At 41.9% G+C, this 23,825-nt stretch overlaps 2 protein-coding genes across 2 annotated transcripts in view; one reads left to right on the plus strand and one right to left on the minus strand.

Annotated features, from left to right (window-relative positions):
• The window catches only part of C2H1orf105 (chromosome 2 C1orf105 homolog), a 34,640-nt gene extending 19,068 nt beyond the window's left edge, over nt 1-15,572 (minus strand). Inside the window, exons 1-2 of the mRNA XM_037806846.1 lie at nt 15,481-15,572; nt 12,920-13,010 (exon numbers count right to left, since the gene is read on the minus strand). Of these exons, the coding sequence (XP_037662774.1) occupies nt 12,920-13,010; nt 15,481-15,572 (183 nt within the window). The remainder of the gene's footprint in view (nt 1-12,919; nt 13,011-15,480) is intronic.
• A 1,721-nt stretch (nt 15,573-17,293) lies between these two features.
• PIGC (phosphatidylinositol glycan anchor biosynthesis class C) lies at nt 17,294-19,949 on the plus strand. The gene is made up of 2 exons (XM_037825346.1): nt 17,294-17,376; nt 18,547-19,949. The coding sequence occupies exon 2, from the start codon at nt 18,764-18,766 to the stop codon at nt 19,655-19,657; it is 894 nt and encodes a 297-aa protein (XP_037681274.1). The 5' UTR covers nt 17,294-17,376; nt 18,547-18,763; the 3' UTR covers nt 19,658-19,949.
• Nucleotides 19,950-23,825: the final 3,876 nt, after the last annotated feature.

Raw genomic sequence — 23,825 nt, forward strand, 5'->3', positions numbered from 1 at the left:
TTGGTATGGGTTTCATTGCATTTTGTACTACCATTCTTTTTTTTTTTCCCCAGTTCATTTTCTCCACCAGGCTGAGACTCTTTAAGATCAAGGGTCACAGGAAAATGGGGATAAAAACTAAATGACAAATAGGGTGGGATGGGGGAGATGGTTTGGGTGTTCTTTTTTTTTTACTTTTATTTTTTATTCTGATTCTGACTCTTTCTGATGTAAGGAAAATATTCAGAAATAGATTGTGGTGATGAATGCATGACTATATGATCATACTGTGAACAGTTGGTTGTATGGCATGTGAATATGTTTCAATAAAACTGAATTAAAAGAAAAGATCAAGGATCGTGTCTTTGAATGTATCTTTGAATTCTGAGAACCTATCACAGAGTCTGGCATACAGTAGGCATTCAGCAAATGTTAGCTAAAGGAATGAGCCATTTTAAGTACTTTACATGATCCAGTTTAAACACAGACATAACCAGTACACAAATACATATATCAATACCTAGTACACAAAATACACATATGTGCAAAGATTGCTATTCTAATGCTGTCTTTAGGGAAATATCACAGAACAACAGTGTTACAGTGCAACAAATCCATTCCTAATAATGTGATGGGGAAGAGCACTGGCTGGGAGTCCAGAGAGCTCTGTTCCAGACCGGGCTTTATGAGCAATCTGAGTGTCTGTGGTTAATCACATCAACTCTCTTAGCCTTCCTTTCCCTGCCAAAATGGTGATCTCCATGGCCAAAAAGAGAGGCTGAAGCTCTAATCCTGCCCACAATTCATATGTAGAGGTAAAAACCAGTCTTTGTGTCAGTGGCCTCTGTCATCTCTGCCAGAGATGAGGCAGACTCTACCTCGGAATCACTGTCAGCTGAAGACCGGCCTCCAAGAAGAGCCACTCCATTCTGCCCTTTTTGGAGAGGTGGGTAAGAGCGCTGGGGAGATATTGACACAACATGGAGGTAGCTGTGATGGGTGAGTCTCATCTGGACAGTTTACAAAGAAGTGAAGGCAAACAATTTGGGATTCCATGTTCTGTGAGTCTCAGCATCCTCCTGCCCATCTTGCTTTTCTTCTCATCCCTGAAACCAAGGTCATTTTCTTCTGCAGCACTCCTTTCTCACTCTTGGTTTCCTTAAGGCCAGCTCAGCAGCAGTAGCAGGAACAGAGAGTGAATTAGATGACGGCCCACAGCACAGACCTCTCATTATATCATGTGTGGAGTCAGAGCCACCAAGACAAGAGTTCCTGGAATGTTTTTGGGACTCTCATTTCCCAAGCAGCTGTTCCAAGGACAGCAGATGGCAGCTGGGACTGGAGAGTGACAGCAACCTGTCTGTAGCCTAGCTGAGATATGATGCAGACTTCAGCCAATTACCAGAACCAAAGCCCACTCTTCACATTTCACAAATGGAAACATCTTAATGTATGAGGTCAATAAATGCTGAGGTTTCTAAAATTGAATCCTACTTGGTAAAGAAAGAAAGATGTCCCCCTACCCACTTACACACACAAACCTGTCCACATAAAAAAAAAAACTGAAAATGTAAGCATCAGATGGTGATGTTAAAAATAGGTGTCAAGTCATACAGCAGCACAGCCCAGGCCCCCCTGCCTCACATACAGACTATCGAGTCATTCACAGCAGTGAATTAGAACCCCATGCATGTCCAGGGACTCAAGGCTGTGGAGACCCAGGATGGAACATAAGCAGCTGAGGAGTATCACATATAGAAGAGTCACAGGAGGTGAGGCTGGGTGGGGGAGTAGGGGAAAAGACCACAGCAGAACCGTTGGCAGAGGTGCACACACTCAATCCAGTCTGCTTGCTGGACCACCTAAATGCAAAAGGGACCTTTCTGGATTGACCCACCTTTCAGAATTGACCCTGTCTGCGTCCCCAGGGCAGGATATCCTAACAGGGAAGAAACCAGAGGCAGAAATGCTTCACAGAAAAAAAAAAAGAAAGTGGGGGAAGGGGAACTAGACTGCCGTAAGTTAGGACAGGTTCCAGAGCTGAAAATTATAGGGAAAAGAGGGCACTGAATGAAGGAAGGAATTTAATCAAATCATAGGAGCTGGGGAAAAAATTCTGCACAAAAACAAAGAGAACAGATCAAGATTGTTGGAGAAGGAACAGAGGAAAGGAAGCTTTCTTCTGTAGGTGAAATAATTATACAAAAGCACAATCTTAAAAATTGTACTGTGTATCTAGGGCAAGAATCAGATGAAGAAGAGCTGAGAAAATCAGAACAGTTAAACATGGGCTACTCTAAAGGTCCAGAATAAGTTGGACCAAGTATCAAAGAGTCTGAACACAAAGCCAATCAACAATAAAAACTCATCAAAATAATCAGATGCCCAGACATCAACAAAAAAATTACAAAAGCCATACTAAGAAACAAGAAGATATGGCTTAGTCAAGGGAACTAGTTAAAACTTCAGAGGAGACTCAGAATTTCATTGGAATCCAAGAAGTTCAAACAAATCTCCTAAATCAATTCAAAGAGATGAAGAAAAATATGGATATAGAGCTAAAGGATACTAAGAAGACAATGTGTGAGTATAAAGAAGAATTTGAAAGTTTAAAAAGAAACATAACAGAAATTATGGGGATGAAAGGTACAATAATGGAGAATAAAAATAAACTAGAGGCATACAACAACAGATCTGAACAGGCAGAAGAAGGAATCGGTGAACAAGAAGACAGGATAATGAAATCATACAGTCAGAAGAACAGATAGAGAAAAGAAGAGAAAAAATTGAATAGTGTCTCAGAGATTTGAGTGACAGCATGAAGTGTGCAAACATATGTATCATGTGTGTCCTAGAAGAAGAATAGAAGGGAAAAGGGGCAGAAAGAATATTTCAGGAAATAATGGCCAAACATTTCCCAACTCTTATGAAAGACATAAATAGACATGTCTAAAAGCTCAATGTACTCCAAACAGAACAAACTCTAGTAGTCCTACTCCAAGACACATACTAAGCAGAATGTTAAATGCCAAAGTTAAAGAGAGAATTCTGAAAGTGGCAAGTGAAAAGTGATTCATCACATACAAGAGATCCTACATAAGACTAAGTGCTGATTTCTCATCAGAAACTATGGAAATGAGAAGGTAGTGGTATCATTATATTTAAGGTAGAGAAAGAGAAAAACTGCCAGCCCAAAATTCTTTATCCAGCAGAACTGTCCTTCAAAAATGAGGGAGAGTTTAAAATATTCCCAGATAAACAGAAACTGAGAGAGTCTGTCAACAAAACAACTACCCTAAAAGAATTATTAAAGGGAGTTCTGAAGGTTGAAAGGAAACAAAAAGAGAGAGTGGCTTGTAGTAGTGTGAAGAAATGAAGATCTTCAGTAAAGGTAACTAAAAAGGTAAAGGCAAAACCAAGTAGTACTATATTCTCAATATACAACTCTACTCTTTAGTTTCCATAAGAATCAGAATACAATTGAACAAGAAAAAAAAACAACATATTTCCTGATAATGATGCAAAAATATAAAGGCATAATGTGGGACAAAACAAACATAAAGAGGGGAAACTGAAGGATATGAGAGCAGAGAATTTGTATGCTACTGAAATTAAGTTAGTATCTTTTCAAATTAGTAGGTTATAGATGTAGGTTGTGTAATATAAACCCCAAGGTAACCACAAAGAAAGTATTTAAAAAATAAACAAAAACAGAAATGACAAAGGGATCAGTCAGACATCACAAAAGATCAACTATATAGAAAAGGAAGCTGCAATAAAGGAACAGAGAGATAAAAAAAAGATATGACATATAAAAACCCAAGGATATAATGACTGAAGTAAGTATTGCCTTTACAGTAATAACGCTGAATGTTAATGGATTAAACTCCCCAGTTAAAAGACACAGATTGGCAGAATGGACAAAAAAGTATGATCCAACTAAATGTTGTTTACAAGACTCACCTTGCTGTTACAAGACCCAAAGACATAAATAGGTTGAAAGTGAAAGGATGGAAAATATATTCCATGCAAATAGCAACCAAAAAAAGAGCTGGGATAGCCATATTAATATGGGACAAAGTAGACTTTAAGTCAAAATCTGTTACATGAACTGAAGAAGGATACTATATATTAATAAAAGGATCATCCCACCAAGAATAAATAAGAATAAATAACAATCATTAATATTTATGCACCTAACCACTGTGCCCCAAAATATATGAGGCAAACACTGGCAAAACTAAAGAGAGAAACAGACACCTCTCCAATGATAGCTGGAGACTTTGATGCACAACTCTCATCAACAGATACAACTAGACAGGAGATAAATAAGGAAACACAGAATTTGAAGAATATGATAAACAAAATAGACCTAACAGACATATATATAGAATACTGTATCCCCAAAGAGGAGGATATGCAGCCTTCTCAAGGGCACGTGGATTGTTCTCCAGGATATACCACATGTTGAGTCACAAAACAAATCTCAATAAATTTAAAAATACTGAAATAATACAAAGCATCTTCTTTGATGATAATGGAATGAAACTTGAAATGAATAAAGACAGAGAACTGGAAAATCCACAAATATATGGAAGTTAACACACAAATAATTAGTGGGTCAAAGAAAAAATTGCAATGGCAATCAACAAATATCTTGAGACAAATGAAAGTGAGAACACAACATATCAAAACTTATGGGATACAGTGAAGGCAGTGCTGGGAGGGAAATTTATAGCCCTAAATGCTTACATTAAAAAAAGAAGAGAGAGCTAAAATCAAAGACCTAATTGTACACCTGGAGGAAGTAGGAAAAGAACAGCAAACGAATCCCAAGGCAAGCACAAGGAAAGAAATAACAAAGATTAGAGCAGAAATAAATGAACTTAAGAATTAAAAAACAACCAAAATAACACAACCAAAAGTCAGTTATTTGAAAAGATCAATAAAATTGACAAACCCTCAGCCAGACTTACAAAGAAAAAGAGAGAGAAGATACAAATAAATAAAATCAGAAATGAGAGGAGGGGAAGTACTACTGATCCCACAGAAATGAAAAGGATCATAAGAGGAAACTATGCATCACTGTATGCCAATACATTAGACAACCTAAATGAAATGCACAAATTCCTAGAAACATATGAAAATATACACTGGTTCTGGAAGAAACAGAAGTTCTCAACAAATCAATTATAAGTAAAGAGATTGAATCATTAATCAAAACCCTCCCAACAAAGAAAAGCTAGGGCCACACGGCTTCACAGGAGAATTCTACCAAATATTTCAAGAAGAATTAATACCAATCCTGCTCAAAGAGGAGTGAACACTACCAAACTCATTTTATGGGACCAACATTGCCCTAATACCAAAGCCAGACAAAGATACTGCAAGAAAAGAAAATTACAGACTAATATCTCTTATGAATGTAAATGCAAAAACCCTCAACAAAATACTAGCAAAATGAATCCAACAGCACATAAAAAAATTATCAACCATGGCCAGGTGAGTTTTGTCCCAGGTGTGGAAGGGTGGTTCAATATAAGGAAACCAATTAAGGTAATACACCACATTAACAAAATGAAGGGAAAAAACACATGATCATCTTGACTGATGCAGAAAAGGCATTTGGCAGAATCCAAATCCTTCCTTGATAAAGACACTTAGAAAATTAGGAAAAGAAGGAAACTTCCTCTCATGATAAAGGGAATATATGAAAAGTTCATGGCTAACATCATACTTAATGGTGAAAGACTGAAAGCTTTCCCTCTAGATCTGGAACAAGGCAAGGATGCCCACTGTCACCACTGTTATTCAGCATTGTACTGGAAGTTCTCATCAGAGTAATTGGGCAAGAAAAAGAAATAAAAGACGTGCCAGTTTGAATGTATTATGTCCCCCAAAATGCCATTACCTTTGATGCAATCTTGTGTGGGTGGACATGTTAGTGCTGATTAGATTGTAATTCTTTGAGTGCTTCCACGGAGATGTGACCCACCCAACTGTAGGTGATAACTCTGACTGGATAATTTTCATGGAGGCGTGGCTCTGCCCATTCAGCGTGGGCCTTGATTAGTTTACTGGAGCACTATATAAGCTCAGACAGAAGGAGCGAGCTTGTTACTGCCAAGAGGAACACTTTGAAGAACGCACAGGAGCTGAGAGAGGAGCTTCGGCTTACAGAGATGTTTTGGAAATGTCCTTTGAAAGCAGACTTCTGCTCCAGAGAAGCTAAGAGAGGATAAATGCCCCAAGAGCAATAAGAGTGACATTTTGAACATCCTGAGAGAAAGTCATTTTGAAACCATAACTCTGGAGCAGATGCCAGCCACGTACTTTCCCAGCTAACAGAGGTTTTCCAGATGCCATTGACCATCCTCCAGTGAAGGTACCCGATTGCTGATGGACAATTTATAGCCTTAAGACTGTAACTGTGTAACCAACTAAACCCCCTTTTATAAAAGCCGATCCATTTCTGGTGTTTTGCATTCTGGCAGCATTAGCAAACCAGAACAAAAGGCTTCCAAATTGCAAAGGAAGAAGTAAAACTTTCAATATTTGCAGATGATGTGATCCTATATATAGAAAGTCTTGAAAAATCTACAATGAAGCAACTAAATGCTAATATACAAATTCAGCAATGTGACAGGGTGCAAGATCAACATGCAAAAATCAGTAGTGTTTCTATACAGTAGTAATGCGCAATTTGAGGAGGAAATCAAAAAAAAATTCCATTTACAAAAGCAACTAAAATAATCAAATACCTAGGAATAAATTTAAGCAAGGAAACTACAAAACTTTGTTAAAAGAAATCAAAGGAGTTTGAAATAATCCACGTTCATGGACTGGAAGACTAAATATTGTTAAGAAGTCAATTATACTCAAAATGATTTACACAATCAACAAAAGCCCAATCAAAATTCCAAAGCCTACTCTGCAACAATGGAAAAGCCAATCACCAAATTTATTTGGAAGAGTAAGAGGAACCAATTAGCCAAAAACATCTTGAAAAAGAAGAACAAAGTTGGAGGACTCACACTTCCTGACTTTAAAGCTTATTACAAAGCTACAGTAGCATAATATTGGCACAAGGATAGATATATAGATATATGAAATTGAATCGAAATTTCAGAAATAGACCCTCACATCTATGTCCAATTGATTTTTGACAAGGCTGCCAAGTCTACTCAATTGGGAAAGAACAGTCTCTTGAACAAATGGTGCTGGGAAAACTGGATATCCATGTGCAAAAGAATGGTGGAGGACTCCTCTCTCATTCCATATACAAAAATTAACTCAAAATGGACAAAGACCTGAATATAAGAACCAGGACTATAAAATTTCTAGAAGAAAATGTAGGGAGGCATCATTAGGATCTCATGTTTGGCAATGTTTTCTTAGACTTTACACTCAAGGCACAAGCAACAAAAGAAAAATAGATAAATGGGACCTTATCAAAATTAAAAACTCTTATGCACCAAAGGACTTGATTACAAAAGTGAAAAGACAACCTATTCAATGGGAAAAAATATTTGGAAACCATACACGGAATAAGAGTTTAATATCCAGAATACATAATGAAATCTTACAACTCAACAATAAAAAGACAAGCAACCCAATTAAAAAACGGGCAAAAGACTTGAATCAACATTTCTTCAAAGAGAATATACAAATGGCTAAAAAGAACAGAAAAGATGCTCAACATCATTAGCTATTAGAGAAATGCAAGTCAAAACAACAATGAGATACCATTTCACACCCATTAGAATGGCTACTATTTTAAAAAAAAAACAAAATTATAAGTATTGGAGAGGATGTGAAGAAATAGGAACACTCATTCATTGCAGGTGGGAATGTAAAATGTTGTAGCCACCGTGGAAGACAGTTTGGCAGTTCTTCAGAAAACTAAGTATAGAATTACCAAATGACCCAGCAACCCCTCTACTAGTTATATACCCAAAAGAATTGAAAGCAGGGACTCAAACAGATATTTACACATTGAGTGTGATGGTTTGAAGTTGTACATACCCTAGAAAAGCATGCTTTTAAAATGAAACAATTCCCATGGGTGAGGACCCGTTCTGAGTCAGATCATTTGGTGAGCAGGATCTTAAGATGTCACCCACCTCATTCAGGGTATGTCTTAATCCTCTTATTTGAGTCTTTTATAAGAGGATAAAATTCAGAGAAAGGCACAGAGAGAAAAAGACACAGAAGCTGAGAGAGAAAGTCATGGAAGCAAAAAGCTGAAGCAACAAAACCTGGAAGAGAAGGGAGAGACTGGCAGATGCTGCCATGTGCCTTGCCGTCTAACAGAGGAGTCCAGGATAGCCAGCAGCCTGTCTTCAGGAAGAAGATATCATCTTGATGATGCCTTGATTTAGACATTTTTCTCAGCCTCAGATGAGAAAATGTATTGTAAGCTAATATATCCCCATTGTTAAAAGCCAGCCCAATTCTGGTATATTGCATTTTGGCAGCCTAGCAGACTAAAACACCGATGCTCATAGTGGCATTATTTACAATTGCCAAAAGATGAAAGCAACCCAAGTGTCCATCCACTGACTAACAGATAAACAGGATATGGTGTATACACACAATGGAATATTATTCAGCATTGAAAAGGAATGAAGTTGTGATTCATGCAACAATAGATGAACCCTGAAGACATATTTGAGAAAAACGACAAATATTGTATGATATCACTGATATGGAATAATTAGAATCAGCAAACTCATAGAGTTAGAATCTAGAATATAGGTTAACAGAGGCTGAGTTGGGGGTAAGGAATGGGGAGATAATGCCTAATTTGTACAGAATTTCTATTTGCATTGACTGTAAAGTTTTAGAAATGGATGATGGTGGGTGATGGTAGCACAACATTGTGAATGTAATTAACACCAAAGAATTATATATGTCAGTGTGCTTAGAAGGGGAAATTTTGGGTCATTTATATGTTACTAGAATAAAAATTAAAAGATAAAACATAGGACTGTACAACACAGTGAATCCTATTGTAAATGATGTACTATAATTAATAGTGCAATTATAAAAATGTTTTTTCATGAATTATAACAAATGTACCACACTAATACAAGGTGCTAATAGGGTGGTATATAGGAGAAAAAAACACACCCTAATGTAAACTATGGACTATAGTTATTAGTACAATTATTTTATTCTTTTATCAATTATAACAAAGGTACCACACTAATGCAAAGTGTTAATAAAGGGGGGGCCTTATATGGGAATGCTGTATTTTTTACATGATTTTTCTGTAAACCTACAACTTTTCTAATTTAAAAAAAAATAATAGCATCATTACAATAAAAGAATTTGAAGAGACTGAAAAAAAATGCATCAAGCATGATTTGAGGAGCACTGACAGATTTGCCTCAATCTTCTCGTCCTTTGACCCCCTATTCCTTTTCTCCTTTGTCCTTCCTGAACTGGGAGAGACCTCATGAGTCACCTAGTGCAACTCTTTCAATGAACTCAGTGAGGGCGTTGCGGCTCAGAAAGGTCAAGATTTGTCCAACAGCACAACCTTTCAGTTTCAGTCAGTCAGAATGTTCTTTGAATAGAAGGGTCAAAGAAAGACTATCTTCAGGGGAAGATGAAATCTTAGCATCTATATGAGGCATAATGATTCCTATTCCCCTTAAAGTCCAAAAAATAGCGGTCAGGGCAGTATTTTCAGATTCCCAAAATCCCTATGGTTACACGTTTTCCTGTTACCTGAAAATGCCAGCCGTATCAATTAAAGAATAAAGCTTAATATAGTTTTTAAAATGCTATTATTGTCATTAGCAAAAAATTTCAAACATACACTAAACAATTGACAGCCAGGTACACACATTGCAGACTTAGTAAACTCGATTTTCATTGCTATGACTAGTTCAGGTCAGTGATGTTCTTTATTACTTTCCTTTAAAAATTGTATTTGTAGTTATATGTGCTTGATCAATATGAACGGGAAAATGTCTTGGGGTATTTAAGGTAGTTCCTTTGTGGTCACAGCTTTCAGAATTTAGAGTCAATGAGAGAAAAATAATACAAGGAGTTCTTGGTGGTGAGTAAATTGGCAGTCACCATCCTACACTTTTTCCCACCTGTCTCCATTAGTGCATGATTTTTTAGCCAGGGCTTTTGCCACAGGTCTGCTGATGACAAACAAATAATGATCTCATCTTTACTCTGACTCATTAGACTGGAACAACAAGCCCATTTCAAAGACGGTAGAGAGCGAAGTGGAGACAGGAATTGGAGAGGGCAGAGTGGCATTTTATAATTTACAATTCACACTCCCACTCCCAGTAGTGGGCAAAGATGTTTTCCGGTCTCCAGCAGCAGCTCTCCAGATCACCCCCACACATCTGCTTCTGCCTTGCTGCGGACCTCTAAGTCACCTCGTAGCCTAAATTATCCAAATATTAAGATACACTTTCCTAGGAGAGTCATGAGTCAATGCCTATAAATGGCAGGTGAAAGTTGTGCCTAATAAAGAAGCCTCAACATAGTAGATATTTAAATGGAGAACATTTAGGCTTCATTTCTTTGTCTTCATTCAAAATTTTTCTTCTTTATTAGCTCTGCCTTTCTTTTTCTGTTTCCCTTTCTGTGTTTTTCGTTCCCCTACTTCGCTGTCTCTCTCTCCCGGCTTCTGCTCTCTTGCTGTTTCTGTCTCCATCTCCCTGTCTTTGTGAATCTGAGCCTCTGTTTCTCCATCTTGATCTATTCATTAGGGAGAATTGCTCCAGATGCATCTACACACGCATCTTCCATGAGGCTGCCCCGGCAGGGGAGGAGCACCCACTTGGAATGTGGGTGTTCAAAGTTCTGCCCTTTGGCCTGTGATGGTGAAGAGGAAGGGAGCCAGGTGGCAGGACCTTTGCTCCTTTGCTGGGGGACCAGGGCCTCTGGTTGGCTGCAGGGCTGCCAGCAGCAGCCTCTCAGCAGGTCCCCAGATTTAGAGGTTAAAGCAAGAGAGAAGGTGTCTGCAGTGCATCCCGCTCCTCTGAGACACAGCATAGTTTCTTTCCAGAAAGGAGCAGCTGCCAGCTGAGCCCATGTGTACCTCACAGCATCTGTGTGCATGCCTTCATGCTCACAGCAGACTCTGGGGGCTAGAATCAATTTTGAGGAGGCCTGTGTGACAGGCAAGGGTCTGACTTGAGTTACTTGCCAGGTGTCACCAACAGGGCAAGGACCCATCTGTGAGGGCAATGCTGAAGGTGAAAAACACTAGAGGTTTGGTCAGCCCTAGACAAGGTGAAGATGAGATCTCTCCTCCCAGTAGGAGCAACATTATTTGTTTCTTCTCTGGGGCCTGTCCTGAGACTGGCCTCCAGCACAGCCCACCATTATCCAAACTGCCAGAAGTCGTTGCTCTTGGCTGGCATCCAGTGGCCAGCAGTGGGTACTGCAGCCATGAAACTCAGCCCTGCCGGAAGCCTCTCGCTTCCCCTGGTGGTCACTACCTCATTCCTCTCCCACCCACTGGCCCACCAGGCTGTGACTAGCGTCTTAGTGCCCAGAATAGCATGGTGCATGGAGACCCATAACCACCCTAGGACGAGGGGACACCTGGCAGCAGACGAGACCCTATCTAAATAGGAAATTCCGAGAGACTTGGCACCTGGAAGGCTCTTTACTGGTTCCGCAGCAGTTCCCAGGCCAATCCTGCCTCCACGCACCCCCATGAGCGCCTGTCACGGAGGCCACAATGGTTACCTCCTTGCCTCACCAAGGTGTCGGGAGATTGATGAAAAACCTGGCTGAAAAACCTGGAATGTCTCCATGAGACATCCACCTCCTTGCTCCCCTTCCAAGAGCGCCCTTGCTCCTGTCCGCCTGATTCCCTAATGTCCTGCAAGTTTGCCCTGTACTTTCGGTCTCCATGTCTTTCCTGATACTCTTCACCTCATTGTCTTCTCAGCTCTTCCTTCTCTCCTTAGCATAGTCCCTCCACTTGTGAGAATTATCTTCAAGATCCAAAGCAAGTGCCGCTTCCTTCCAGAGTGCCCCTCGCGCCGCCCCACCCCACCCCCAGCCTGCAGGTGGCCTTTCCCTCCCTCCTCCCTGAGGCACCTGCCTCTGTGAGACTTATTCGGCTGCTGTGTGTGCACCCCGTCCGCCCACTCATTTGTGTAGGCTGCAACTGCGACTTACTCATCTCTGTATCTGTACTAAAGTAAATAAAAAGGTCTCAATGAGCATTTATTGCCGGGCCATAGGGCTCCTAATGATTGTGGCTCATACTCACTGAGCTCACCCTGTCACTCACTGCCTACAACAGCCCTGTGAGGGATGTGCGGTTCTTCAGGTGAAGAAAGTGCTTAGATCCCTGAGGGCTGTCTCTCTCTCTGATCCCCTGGGGGGTGGTGCTGGCTGCAAAGCCAAAGTAGGGGAAGCCTCTGTCCGGCACATGGTGTCACTGAGTGTCACCAGGCCGCCAGGTGTGGTTGATTCTGTCAAGATCCTTCTGCACATTCTGTGTGTGTGTGTGGGGGGGGGGGTAATGAAGCATTTTTAAATTTAGGTTCCTTAGGCATAGTAGGTCATAGGTGGGGGGCATACGTAATTCATTTTGGGGTATTGCAGAAACTCAGATTGGTTCAGTCACAGGCTTGAGAAGCAAACCCTGAAGGCTCCAGGCAGACTCCTCAGCATTTACTACTTTGGTTTTCCTTTTTAAGATTCTTATCTTATGCCTTTATTCTCAGTTCTAGTGGACTGGGGCCCTAAGGCTCTTGAGACAGGGCCAGGCAGAGGCGGTGGTGGCAGTGGTGGTGCTCATTCAATTCATTCAGCAGGGATTTACTGAACACTGATCGTGTGCCAATGAGGAACGGTGCTGTTTTAAGGAAATGCCTTTGTATTCACATTCTATGTCATCCTACAACTGCTACTGGTTTCATTTCCATTAAAAAAAATTGAGTACCTTCGATAAGACATCTGGAACTTGAAACAAAATTGGTAAATCCATATTCTTCTTGGATGAAACCAGAAAAGTGGAAGAGGACTGAGGAGTTCTGGGTAAGCAAAACAAGAGAAAGTTAGAGCCAGTCCCCAGTTTGAGGAGCCAGGTCCATGGCTGTTTCAGAGGGAATACAAAGGACACCCTTAGGGCCTGCACAGTTGTACATCCTGGAGGGCACAGGCCATAAAGGAGCTCCCAGAAGATGGCTTTGCCCTCCTGAATCCCTTTGACTTCGGTCTCCCTTTTATTTTGAACTAACCAATGGTTTGTCAGAGAGAGTGTATGGAGAAGGCCAAGAAAAGAGAGCTCATAAAAGCAGATGTGTAATGGGTGAATGCACCCCAGATCTCCTTCTGAAGTGCCCTTCCTCTCACGCCTGCCCTGCTTTCTTGGGGTATGTGGCCCTGCACCCTGAAACAGTCTACTCATTTCCTTCCATGGTGCATCTTTTCCTCCCTCCCTCCACTCTTTTCCTCTTGAAACAGTGGCTAGTGAGGCAGTGATGCTGCAGGGACAACACCAGCTTTCTTCTCAGGGTGAACTGCCTCTGGCCTGCCTTACTTGCCAGCAGGGTCATTTTATTTCAGTATGAGGGGCCACGGTGTGTGGGGGTTGGCGATCAAAACCGCCTGGGTGCAGCACCAGCCACCACCTGGCACCCAAGAAATGGAAACTCTCAGGAATGCCAGCAGTTTTGCCAAGAACACCTCTCCTTTCTAATGAGAAAAGATTTCATTGTCCATTGTGAGTTTACGACAAAGGCATGTGAAAGGAGTTTGGCAGTCAGGAAGCCTGTATTGTTTCCCTTTCCCCACCTCCTCCCCGGGCCCAGGGAGACCAGGCAGAGGCGGTTCCGACCTGAGCTCCTTCCCTGCCTCTGCTTTTGATACGGGAACAGGCTGCCTAGGACCTGCCACCCAGATGCTGACTGGGAGAGACCAGAAGGCCAGTTTTGAATCTCTTCTGCAAATTATCACCTCAAACCAACAGGACCTCAGGGGCTTTGGAGACTGGTGAAGAGTGTGGCTTCAGGATAGTCAGGCCAACCTGAGAGAATCCTTCTGGAAGGAGGTGGAGCTAGCAAGCCAGTGTGGGTCAGTACCAGGCCCTTTCCATTAGAGCCTGTCTCACCTACTCCAACCCCCATAGGCGTGTGTTCTGCTTTACAACTGGGTGCCCAAAACTAAGTAATACTTAAGGCACATTTAGACCTTTTTATCCCCCAAGGTCAGGGACTCAGAAAAGGATGCTGCCAAAAATAAATAGCCTGGAACCCACAACTTTGGCCAGATGAAAAGTTTCTAATCATTTACAACTGGTGATACTTAAAACAAAACAAAACAAAACAAAACAAAAAACTGCCATCTTTTCAAAGACTTTGTATTCCTATCTTGTCCTCCTGAAAGCTCAGGGCACCTCAAAGGCAATGTCCAGTTTGTTTTCTTGGAATTTTTGTGAGGTTGGTAGCTCCATTTCTCTTAACAAAGGTTGAGATAGCTGCCTAAATTCTCCCCAGTGTGGAAATGAGTAGAGCTTCACTGCCCACCTTACGTAACTTCTCCTTCTGACTAGCTCAAACTTGGCTGGCCAGAGAGAAAAATGACCTCCCTCCCTTCCCAGTGGGCTGTCTATGGACTGTCCATGCTGACACTCCACTACCTGGCTGTGAATGTGAGCAGGTGCTCAGGATGCCCTGTCGTGTTCTCAGCCTGCCTTCTCAAGCCAAGCCCTTCTCCCCTCTTTCCCACCCCTCACCATATGCTTATATAGAGAATAAGCAAGCTGATGGCCAGATAGCTCTGCACAGGGATGCTTTGGTACTGGCTGGAGGGGCAGGTATAAGGGACATGGGGGCGGGATAGGATGGCGGGATGTTACCCTATTAGATATCACATACTTGTAATTGCACATAAAAATCCAGATTTCTGGTATTGTTAGAAGAATCAACATTTCTGGCAGTTGGACTCATGTACCTTCAGGCAACATTGCCTGGGGCTGAGTGCTGGCTGTCCCCTTTTGTCCCCATTCACTGCAATCCCCATTCGGCCAGCTCTACTCATTTATGCACCCACCTGCTTCTCACAGTATGTTTTTGTCCCTCTTTCCCCCAATTAAAAGATACTAAACTGCCCTTACTCATGCTGCTCCTTGATGTGGTAACAACTCTTAAGAACTGCATCACTTTGTGTTTTTTTTTAATAAACAAACTTTTGGGTTTATTGAACGTCCAATTGCCTACTTTACACTAAAACAGCCAGAGTTTGGATACATTGAAAGTTATTAAAAAATAAATAAATAAATAAAAGCACACCCATGCCCAGAGTAGAACAACAAGCACTTGAAAGTTGCCTGGAAAATACCCAGAACTGTGTAACTGCTACTGAGAAGGTGGTTTTTTAAAAAGATGCAGCAGTTTTTTTGGAGATGCAGAGGGAGTGACAGGAGCGTCACTTATCCAAGGGCAGGAGCACACCTGACGGTTACTAATAGGAGGAAAGCTCCTTTTAGAGAGAATGACTCACCTTTTCAGTCCATGATGTGCCTGTGAACTTGTCCTGTTCCTCCCTTGCCTGCTGTTTCCCCAGCCTTCCCTGGTGGTTCCCATTAGCCCCATGTATCTCACACCCACCCTTCTTTTCATTTCTGTGTCCAGGGCAGGGGTACATTGTCACACCCAGAAGCCATCTCATCAAAAATGGAAGGAGGGAGGGGAATGAGGAGACCCAGTTTTTTCAAGAAGCAGCACTAAAATGCTCCCTGTACACTAATTCCTCCAATTTTGAAAACCGGAAATACGCATCCTATAGCGGTTTGTTTGAAAGGGGAGGGACTGGTGAGACTGGAAGAGATTGTCTCAAGATCAAATGCAGGGAGTTGCTACTCTATAAATGGCTACAAAATTTCGATGGCTGGATTTTGAAAATTTCAAACTAAGGCAGAGGAGAAAAGGTGAGGTGAGGAGGAGGAAGGAAGGGCAGGAAATGTTTTGAGAGGCAGCATCCAAGGGCAAAATTCTATAGAGTTGAGAGGGAGTGGTAGAGGTGGAGGTTATTTGGGATCTCATCTCCCCAAAGCAGGCCTATACTCAGTGCTCATTTCTGTCTGAGAAAGCCAGACCATTCTGTTTTTTGAGCACTTGGCTCAACTGATCACATGTGTTCCCCTGATAACTATCCCCCACCCCTTAAGAAATCATCCCCTGTGAGGATCAGCCTTTCTCACAGCGGCTGAGCTGTTACCTTTTGGGGAGGCTGAGCACTAATGGTTTGTTTATGAGGCTGGCCTCACTAAGCCAAGGAATCTTGCCAAATTTTGGAACAGAAACCTGGAGAGAAATGGAGAGATCATGTTGCAGATTTTGTCACACTTGACTGTTGCCACTATCTTGACAACCAAAGTAAGCCCTGCTTTACATTCAATACAGCACTCAATGCTTTACAGAACATTTTTATGTTTTATGTTTGACCCTTATAACCATCTCCTAAGGCATTCAAGAGCAAATACTATGGGCTCCATTTTACAGATGACAAAATCAAAGCTTAGAAAGCGATTTGCTGAGTCATACTGCTAGTAAGTGGATTCTGACTTTTGTATCCACTTGATCTTCTGTCCCACTATATCTTTTTGCTTTTTTATTACCTCAATCTGTTTATTAATCTTCTAATACTTCCATGAACTTAGCTGAATATTAGCAACTTCCTGTTTCAAGCCTCTGGCTATGCTTTCAGCCACAGGGTTCTCCCCTCTCACTTGTTCTGGGCAGTAAAGAAAAAAGAACCAAACTTTGAAGCTATAGAGAGCTGAGTATTAATCTCAGTTCATTCACTTTCCAGCTGCATGACCTTGGACAAATCACAACCTCTTTGAGCCTCCATGTCCTCTTTGAAAGGAGAATAATATTGAAGGCCAGTGCACTAGAAAGAAAGCTCCATGAGAGCAGGGGTTTTGGTCTGTTTCGTTCACTGCTGTATCATGAGCACTAAAACAGTGCTTATATGTTGAGTGAACGCATGGAGGCATGGAAGTGCCCAGCCGAGGCCTGACTTAATAGGAGCTCAATAAAAGTAGCCGTTTTTATCTCTCTTGTGCCAGCCCAGCCTCTGCCCTGTTCCCTCTTGCCTTACTCAGTCCTTCGAGGCCACCTCTGCTTAGTGTTGGCTATTGGCTTTCTCAGGCTTGGAGCTAGCTTTCCGCTTTCGGCAGGCGCCTGGTAGAGAGGCCCGGAGGTCCTCCCAGCAGCCAGGAGAGGGCAGCAGCCCCCTCGTGGGCTCTCCCGGCCGAGGAAGGGCGCTCTTGCCTACGAGGTTGTGGTGGACCCGGAAGTGCTCGGCAGCTATCGTGACCCCGGCGCCCCGGATGGGGAAGGAGGCGGGCGGCCGCCCTCCCCAGGCGGCGCACCCTTAAGAACTCGTGCGCAGGTGGGTTCCGAACGGGCGTCAGTGTTTCCGGGGCCCCTTCTCCTCCGCCATCCTCCGCTGGCCGAAGGCTGGGTCAGGGGCAGCGGCGGGCGGGGGAGGCCTGGGAGGGTGGGACACTCTACCCCCGCCCCAGTCCTGCTTTTCGGCGCAGCCCACCTATCAGCCCAGGCGGCGATCGCGGAATGCCCGGGTTAGGGTTTCTGCTGCAGTGAGGGGGGCTCCCAGGGTGTTTGACTTGTGAAGCAAAACCTGCCGCGATCACCGTGGAAGAAATAAAGGTCGAGCAATAAGAATTTTCTTCGCAGATGTGCTGGATGATCTTAGTATTTCTGAGCCTCAGTTTTCCCGTTGTGAAAAAGGGGTGATTATCATCTTGGATCCTAACAAGGGTTTTCGCGGTTATAAGTAGGACGGTATCTCCTTAAAGGATGTTAGCTCAGTTGATGGATCTAGAGCCTTTAGTGTCTTTGAGTATTTGGTTTTGGCTAAATAAACCGTATATCTGTACCTTTCTGTATTGTGTAGTTTACTGTTGTCTTCAGACCGGTAACTTTTTATCTTTTTTTTTTTTTTTTTTTTTTAAATAACGGAGGGCTTTGAGCGCCCACTAAAAGCTATACATCCTATCCCTGGAAATAAGCGCAAATTGCAGATATAGGTAGGCAGTTTTCAGAGATAGTTTTTGGACAATTTGAAGCTTATCCATAAACTTGAGGAGTATGTGAACCAGCAGTTAAGAACTGGTTTAAACAGACATATGTGAGGCACAGGCTTTTGGATTTGACTTTGGTTTGAGTTCTGACCCCACTATTTGCCACTCTGTTACCTTGGGCTAAAATTACTTAAGCAGTTTGAATCTCAGCTTTTCTTTTTTATTAGTGGTGAGGCTAATACTAACTTGTAAGGTGGTGAAGGTCAAATAAAAGAAGGTAATGCACCTAGTGCTTAGTAGGAACTCAATAAGTAGTAGCTAACAATAGTGAATGTCTATTATCATTCAAAGAATTATAATTTAAAAATCTGAAATGCAATTTTAATGTCCATAATTATGAGATGGCTACCACATATATTTTGTTCAGACTTCTAGTGGACTGAGTTGGTTTGAATTTAACTCAGTCTTTTCCTTGACCTTGAACAACTTGCATAGGTTCATAGTCTCTCTTTTTCTAGGAACTTGGCTGTATTGTCCTGCCTCAGAGAACAAACTCATCTATTGCAGGCCTAGCCTTGGTTGCTGCCTTTGAAAGCAAGGGAAGGTTGGTAGAATATCAACCACAGCACAGCATGGAAATTCCAGAGAGGTCTTATTTCAAAGCTTCATAAAGAAAGGAACCAGATGGACTTCTGCGAGGGAGATTGAACTGGCCTGAGTTTGAGGAGAAGGATAATGTGTGACCAACCAGTAACTAACACCAAGGAGGCCAGGTGGCAGAAGGTCTTATATGAGCGACAACCCTTCCCTGATAACTACGTGGATCGGCGGTTTCTGGAAGAGCTCCGGAAAAACATCTATGCTCGGAAATACCAATATTGGGCTGTGGTGTTTGAGTCCAGTGTGGTGATACAGCAGCTGTGCAGTGTCTGTGTTTTTGTAGTTATCTGGTGGTATATGGATGAGGGTCTTCTGGCCCCCCACTGGCTTTTCGGGACTGGCCTGGCTTCTTCGTTGGTTGGCTATGTTTTGTTTGATCTCATTGATGGAGGTGAAGGGCGGAAGAAGAGTGGGCGGACCCGGTGGGCTGATTTGAAGAGTGCCCTGGTCTTTATTACTTTTACATATGGTTTTTCACCAGTGCTAAAGACCCTGACAGAATCTGTCAGCACTGACACCATCTATGCCATGTCAGTCTTCATGCTGTTAGGCCACCTCATCTTCTTCGACTATGGTGCCAATGCTGCCATTGTATCCAGCACACTGTCCTTGAACATGGCCATCTTTGCCTCTGTCTGCCTGGCCTCACGCCTGCCCCGGTCCCTGCATGCCTTCATCATGGTGACGTTTGCCATCCAGATTTTTGCCCTGTGGCCCATGTTGCAGAAGAAACTGAAGGCATGTACTCCCCGCAGCTATGTGGGGGTCACACTCCTTTTTGCGTTTTCAGCCTTGGGAGGCCTGCTGTCCATTAGTGGTGTGGGAGCCATACTCTTTGCCCTTCTGCTGGTTTCCATCTCATGTCTCTGCCCTTACTACCTCATTCGCCTGCAGCTTTTTAAAGAAAACATTCACGGACCTTGGGATGAGGCTGAAATCAAAGAAGACTTGTCAAGGTTCCTCAGCTAAGTTAGGAACTTCCAGACTCCATAATTAAGACAAGCTGATAGGCTAGCCTCCCAACTAGAATAAGATCTGAAGGCACAATTCCATTCTGGAAGTAGCGTGCTGATGTGGGTGGGAGAACAGAGATCAGAAGATAAAGTTAACCAAAGTGGGTGGTGAAGGTGCTTATCCTTGCTATTTTGTGGAAGACAGAGCTTTGTGGGGCCCTCTTGAATTATTGCCTCTTATTTATTCTCTGTAACAAATGAAGTGATGTGGTTTCTATTTATTAAAAAAATAACAACACATCAATCAATTTGTCTCATGATTTTTCTGAAAGCAGAAGACAGAAGGGGCATGAAGAGTAAAGAGAGAATAGAATAAAAGTGTGTGTATATATAACACTTCTCTACCTTTTTCCCACCAATGCAGGTAACATTTATCTAAAATTCAAATCCTATAACCCTGGATGCATTTCCAGTTTACTTGTTCAAGATGACATAGATGGTCACTTAACGTCAACTCAGGATTTTTACTTAGTTTTGTATATATCTATAGATACATTTTAGGAAACATTTATTGGAGATAGAGATATAGGTATATCAGCCTTGAGGCTAAAGTGCTGATACAAAGATGAACAAGATAGAGGCACTACACTTAGTTGCTTAGGGTCTAGTGGAGACTGAAGTATATTTACAACCCACTACAAGGGAGAGTGGGATATATCATAATAACCAAGCAAAATGCTGTGAGAATTCAAAGGGGCTGGAATAATTAAGAAATACTTAATTGAGGAGGTGGCATTTGAGCTTAGTCTTGGAAGATAGGCGGGATTTAAATAGGCAAAAAATGATAGTTTTAGGGCAAGATGACAAGAGGCCTTCAGGGGCTCAGCCAGTAATATGAGCAAGTAAAGCTGGCTTACTTTGTGTTACTAATAGCACAATAGAGAGAGCATGTCCTTTCCAATGATAACTGTTACTCTTCCAGCTGATTGTTTCTGTTCAGAATTTGGCCCTAGCTTCAGATCTTTGGAATTCCAAATAAAATTCTAAATGAAATTCTGGTAGCTACAAATCTGATTTTTAATTGGAAATTTGACTTGAAAATTCCATCTCAAATTTAAATAAAAGGCAGTCCATGCAGGCCAAAAAACACATTTGCCTGCAAAATGTGATGACTGCTGTGCCATATCTGTTCCTAGCACAGGCACAAAGATGGGGAAAAAGTGTGTTTGATAGGAATTTGGGGTTAGGATAAAGTTGGAATGGGAAGTTTGAGTAACAGTTATGAATACTTAAAAATTTGGGCTTTATACTGTAGGTAATGGGGAGCAATCCAGCTTGTCTAAGGATCTAGGGCTAGTTTAACTGCTGTATGCCTCAGGTTTTTCATCTGTAAAGTGGGAATAATAGATCTAAGTCTAGAACTGATGATTAGATGACATATGTACAAAGTGCTTTGAAGAATGCCTGATATTCAGGACTATATTAGTATTAGCTATTATTGTTGGTATGTAGGAAGACTTGAAAAGGGCAGAGAGAAGGTGCAAATTGCATTAGGTGCCTCCCGTAATATAGTTGGTCCCTCACGTGGTAATTCATTTGGAACTAGTTCCTGTACTACCCATTTCTCACTAGAAATTCATTTCAAATCAGAAATTTCATCAGGGCAGCAGTATACCTAAGAAGTAATATTTTCATCTTTCTGAACAGATTTCTCAAAAATGTCTTGGACAGGATTTTGAACTAGTGTCTTTAGCTGTCGTCTCACATCACTTTTGTTTTTCTGATTTGGGCAGATGAATTTTGCATTTTGTGATAAAAATGGGTGTTTTTCTCTGACTAAGGTCAATTAGACAACTTCCGCATACTCAAGGACACTGGCCATTGGGGAGGATTGAATGGTCTCAGAGACTGAGTGTAGAGCCCAAAGCATCCATCTGCTGGCCTGTGTTGGATTTAGCCTTTTCATGCCTTGAGAGTGGCTAGAACGGGCTCAGATTATTGTAGTCCACATGAAGAACAGGGCCAGGTGTTGGTGGTTGAAGGTGGTAAAGAGTTGTATAAAATTGTTTTCTGCTTTTTGGATTTTGATATATTTTTCTTATTTGAGTGGATTTTTGATCACAACGCTTTAGGGAACTCACATAGCAACCACATCCATGGGGGTGAGCAGAAAGTTCCCCAAACTTAAACCACTTTCAAGAGTAATTCCTTAGTGGGGTGCATTAATATGTCGGTGCTGTCATTTTCAGGTCTTGCCTGTCACATGGTACAGTGTTTAGAGTCATCCAAGGCCCAACTATTCAATCTCTTGGTTGTAGAAGTTCATTGTGGAGTTAGTGGGGGATGATGAGTTGTGGGGTAGATGTGAAGCTTAAGAGTGGGAAAGAGACTCAGTTTGAATAGAAGAATGATAGTGGCTGTGGGGAGAAGGATATTGTAACCTGAGTGAACATATACCAAAGACCACAGGGCATAATGCATCCTGGTATTGGTAAGAAGCACAGGGTAGATGGTCTATAGTGAGAGGAGATGAGGCCTGAGAGTGCTGAGTCCTTTGGATTGTACACATACAGAGATGTTGGCTTAAGATTCTGGGCAAAATTTAGAAAAGTATTGGGATGTAAAAAAACCCTAGTGATTTTGTGTTTGGAATTCTTTATATAGAATTGGTTGCCCCACCGCCAGGTTATAGTAGAATTAGAAATGGATCACAGAACGATAACCATGGTAATCAAAGGGAAAAGAGACTCCCCTAGGAAAATGGATTAGAGAATAGAACATCAGTTCCTGGAAGGAAGGTTCAAAGGAGATACAATCACTGTCTATAAAATTGTTAAGGGTGAACACGAATGTTGACTTATTCACAAATCATGACTTGTTACGAGAAGACATCCTTTGAAATTTGAGCAGGATAAGTTTAAGACAAATGAAAATATGATTTTATATATACTCTGCATGTAACTCCAAGAAGTTGCACAGGCAAGGAATATGAATGGATTCCAAAAAGGTTTTGGAAAAATTGCAAATAAAAAAGCCATAAATGACTTGTAGAAAAAGTTAAGAAATCCTTAATCCTTCAGTGTTGTTATGAGGAAGGGTAATGAGGCCCACCCATGGCATGTCTCCTTGGGTTGCTGCTGACATAGGGATTCAGGCCTAGATAATGATTGGTACAACCTAGTGTGACAGTTACTGGGAAAGTTACTCATCATTTATGTTCAGTGGTTTCGTCATTCTTTTAAATTTAAACCACAAAGCATGCAAGTGAAAACCTGATTTAGATTTCTAGGGAATATTATGATGTGTGTGTGGTGGTGGGGATTGGGGGGCAAGGGGCAAGGGGAAGGGAAAGGGTTATAGTAGTATGGGAATACTACTGTATTTGCTTGCATAGAAGCTTTCTTCCCCTTGCTCCCCTCCTCACCAACTCTGCTGCTTGTTATTCTAAGTTGTAGGTAAAGCTGGAGGGTGTTGGTGGCAAGTGAGAGCAAGGAGAGAGGAATAGGGAAGTAGGTTTTCTCATCCCTCCAAAATGGATTGTAGTTGGGATGGAAGGAATTGAAGAGAGGTGGCAGTGTAAGGTGGCAGCTCTGCTTTATTTTGTGCCCTGATGCAGCTGACAGATGATTGGCATGTAGCTAGAAGGCTTTGCAAGGATCTCGGAAAGTAGCTCAGACTTGAGTAGGTGATTGGAGATGGAATCTTGTGCACAAGTGGAAGGATTGGCTTTAGACAGGGGCAGGAAGAGTAGGAGGTAGAGTATGTGAATACAGATGCTGTAAGTAGGTAGCATGTGTACCATGTGCATGGTGGCTCTGTGTTGTGACCATATTGGTGTCAGTGTTTTGCCTGTATGCTTATGTCAGTACAGTAAACTTCTGAGAAATCCTTTGATCAGCCAGCTTAAATTGTAGATTTAAGAATTCATACTGAGCACATTCAAGGATGCATATGGAACCATCATTTACATCTTGTAACCCCAAAGTTTTAGGACAAGGAAAACAAACCAGCAGAGGGCATCAGTCACACAATTATACAATATTTCAAACCCACACAGGATGTGGGGGAAACAGGCTGGGACACAGTGCCATCTTGTGGAATATATTGATACTCTTTTTTATAATGAAATTCAATAAGAGTCTTTAAATTCTTGCTGAATTGTGGTTTTGGAAATAACTACCCTG

Source organism: Choloepus didactylus, chromosome 2, assembly GCF_015220235.1.
Source record: "Choloepus didactylus isolate mChoDid1 chromosome 2, mChoDid1.pri, whole genome shotgun sequence".
NCBI classification, from domain to species: domain Eukaryota; kingdom Metazoa; phylum Chordata; class Mammalia; order Pilosa; family Megalonychidae; genus Choloepus; species Choloepus didactylus.

Bases quoted from the DNA above. Each gene is read 5' to 3' on its own strand.
- PIGC (XM_037825346.1), top strand. From the start codon at position 18,764: ATGTGTGACCAACCAGTAACTAACACCAAGGAGGCCAGGTGGCAGAAG.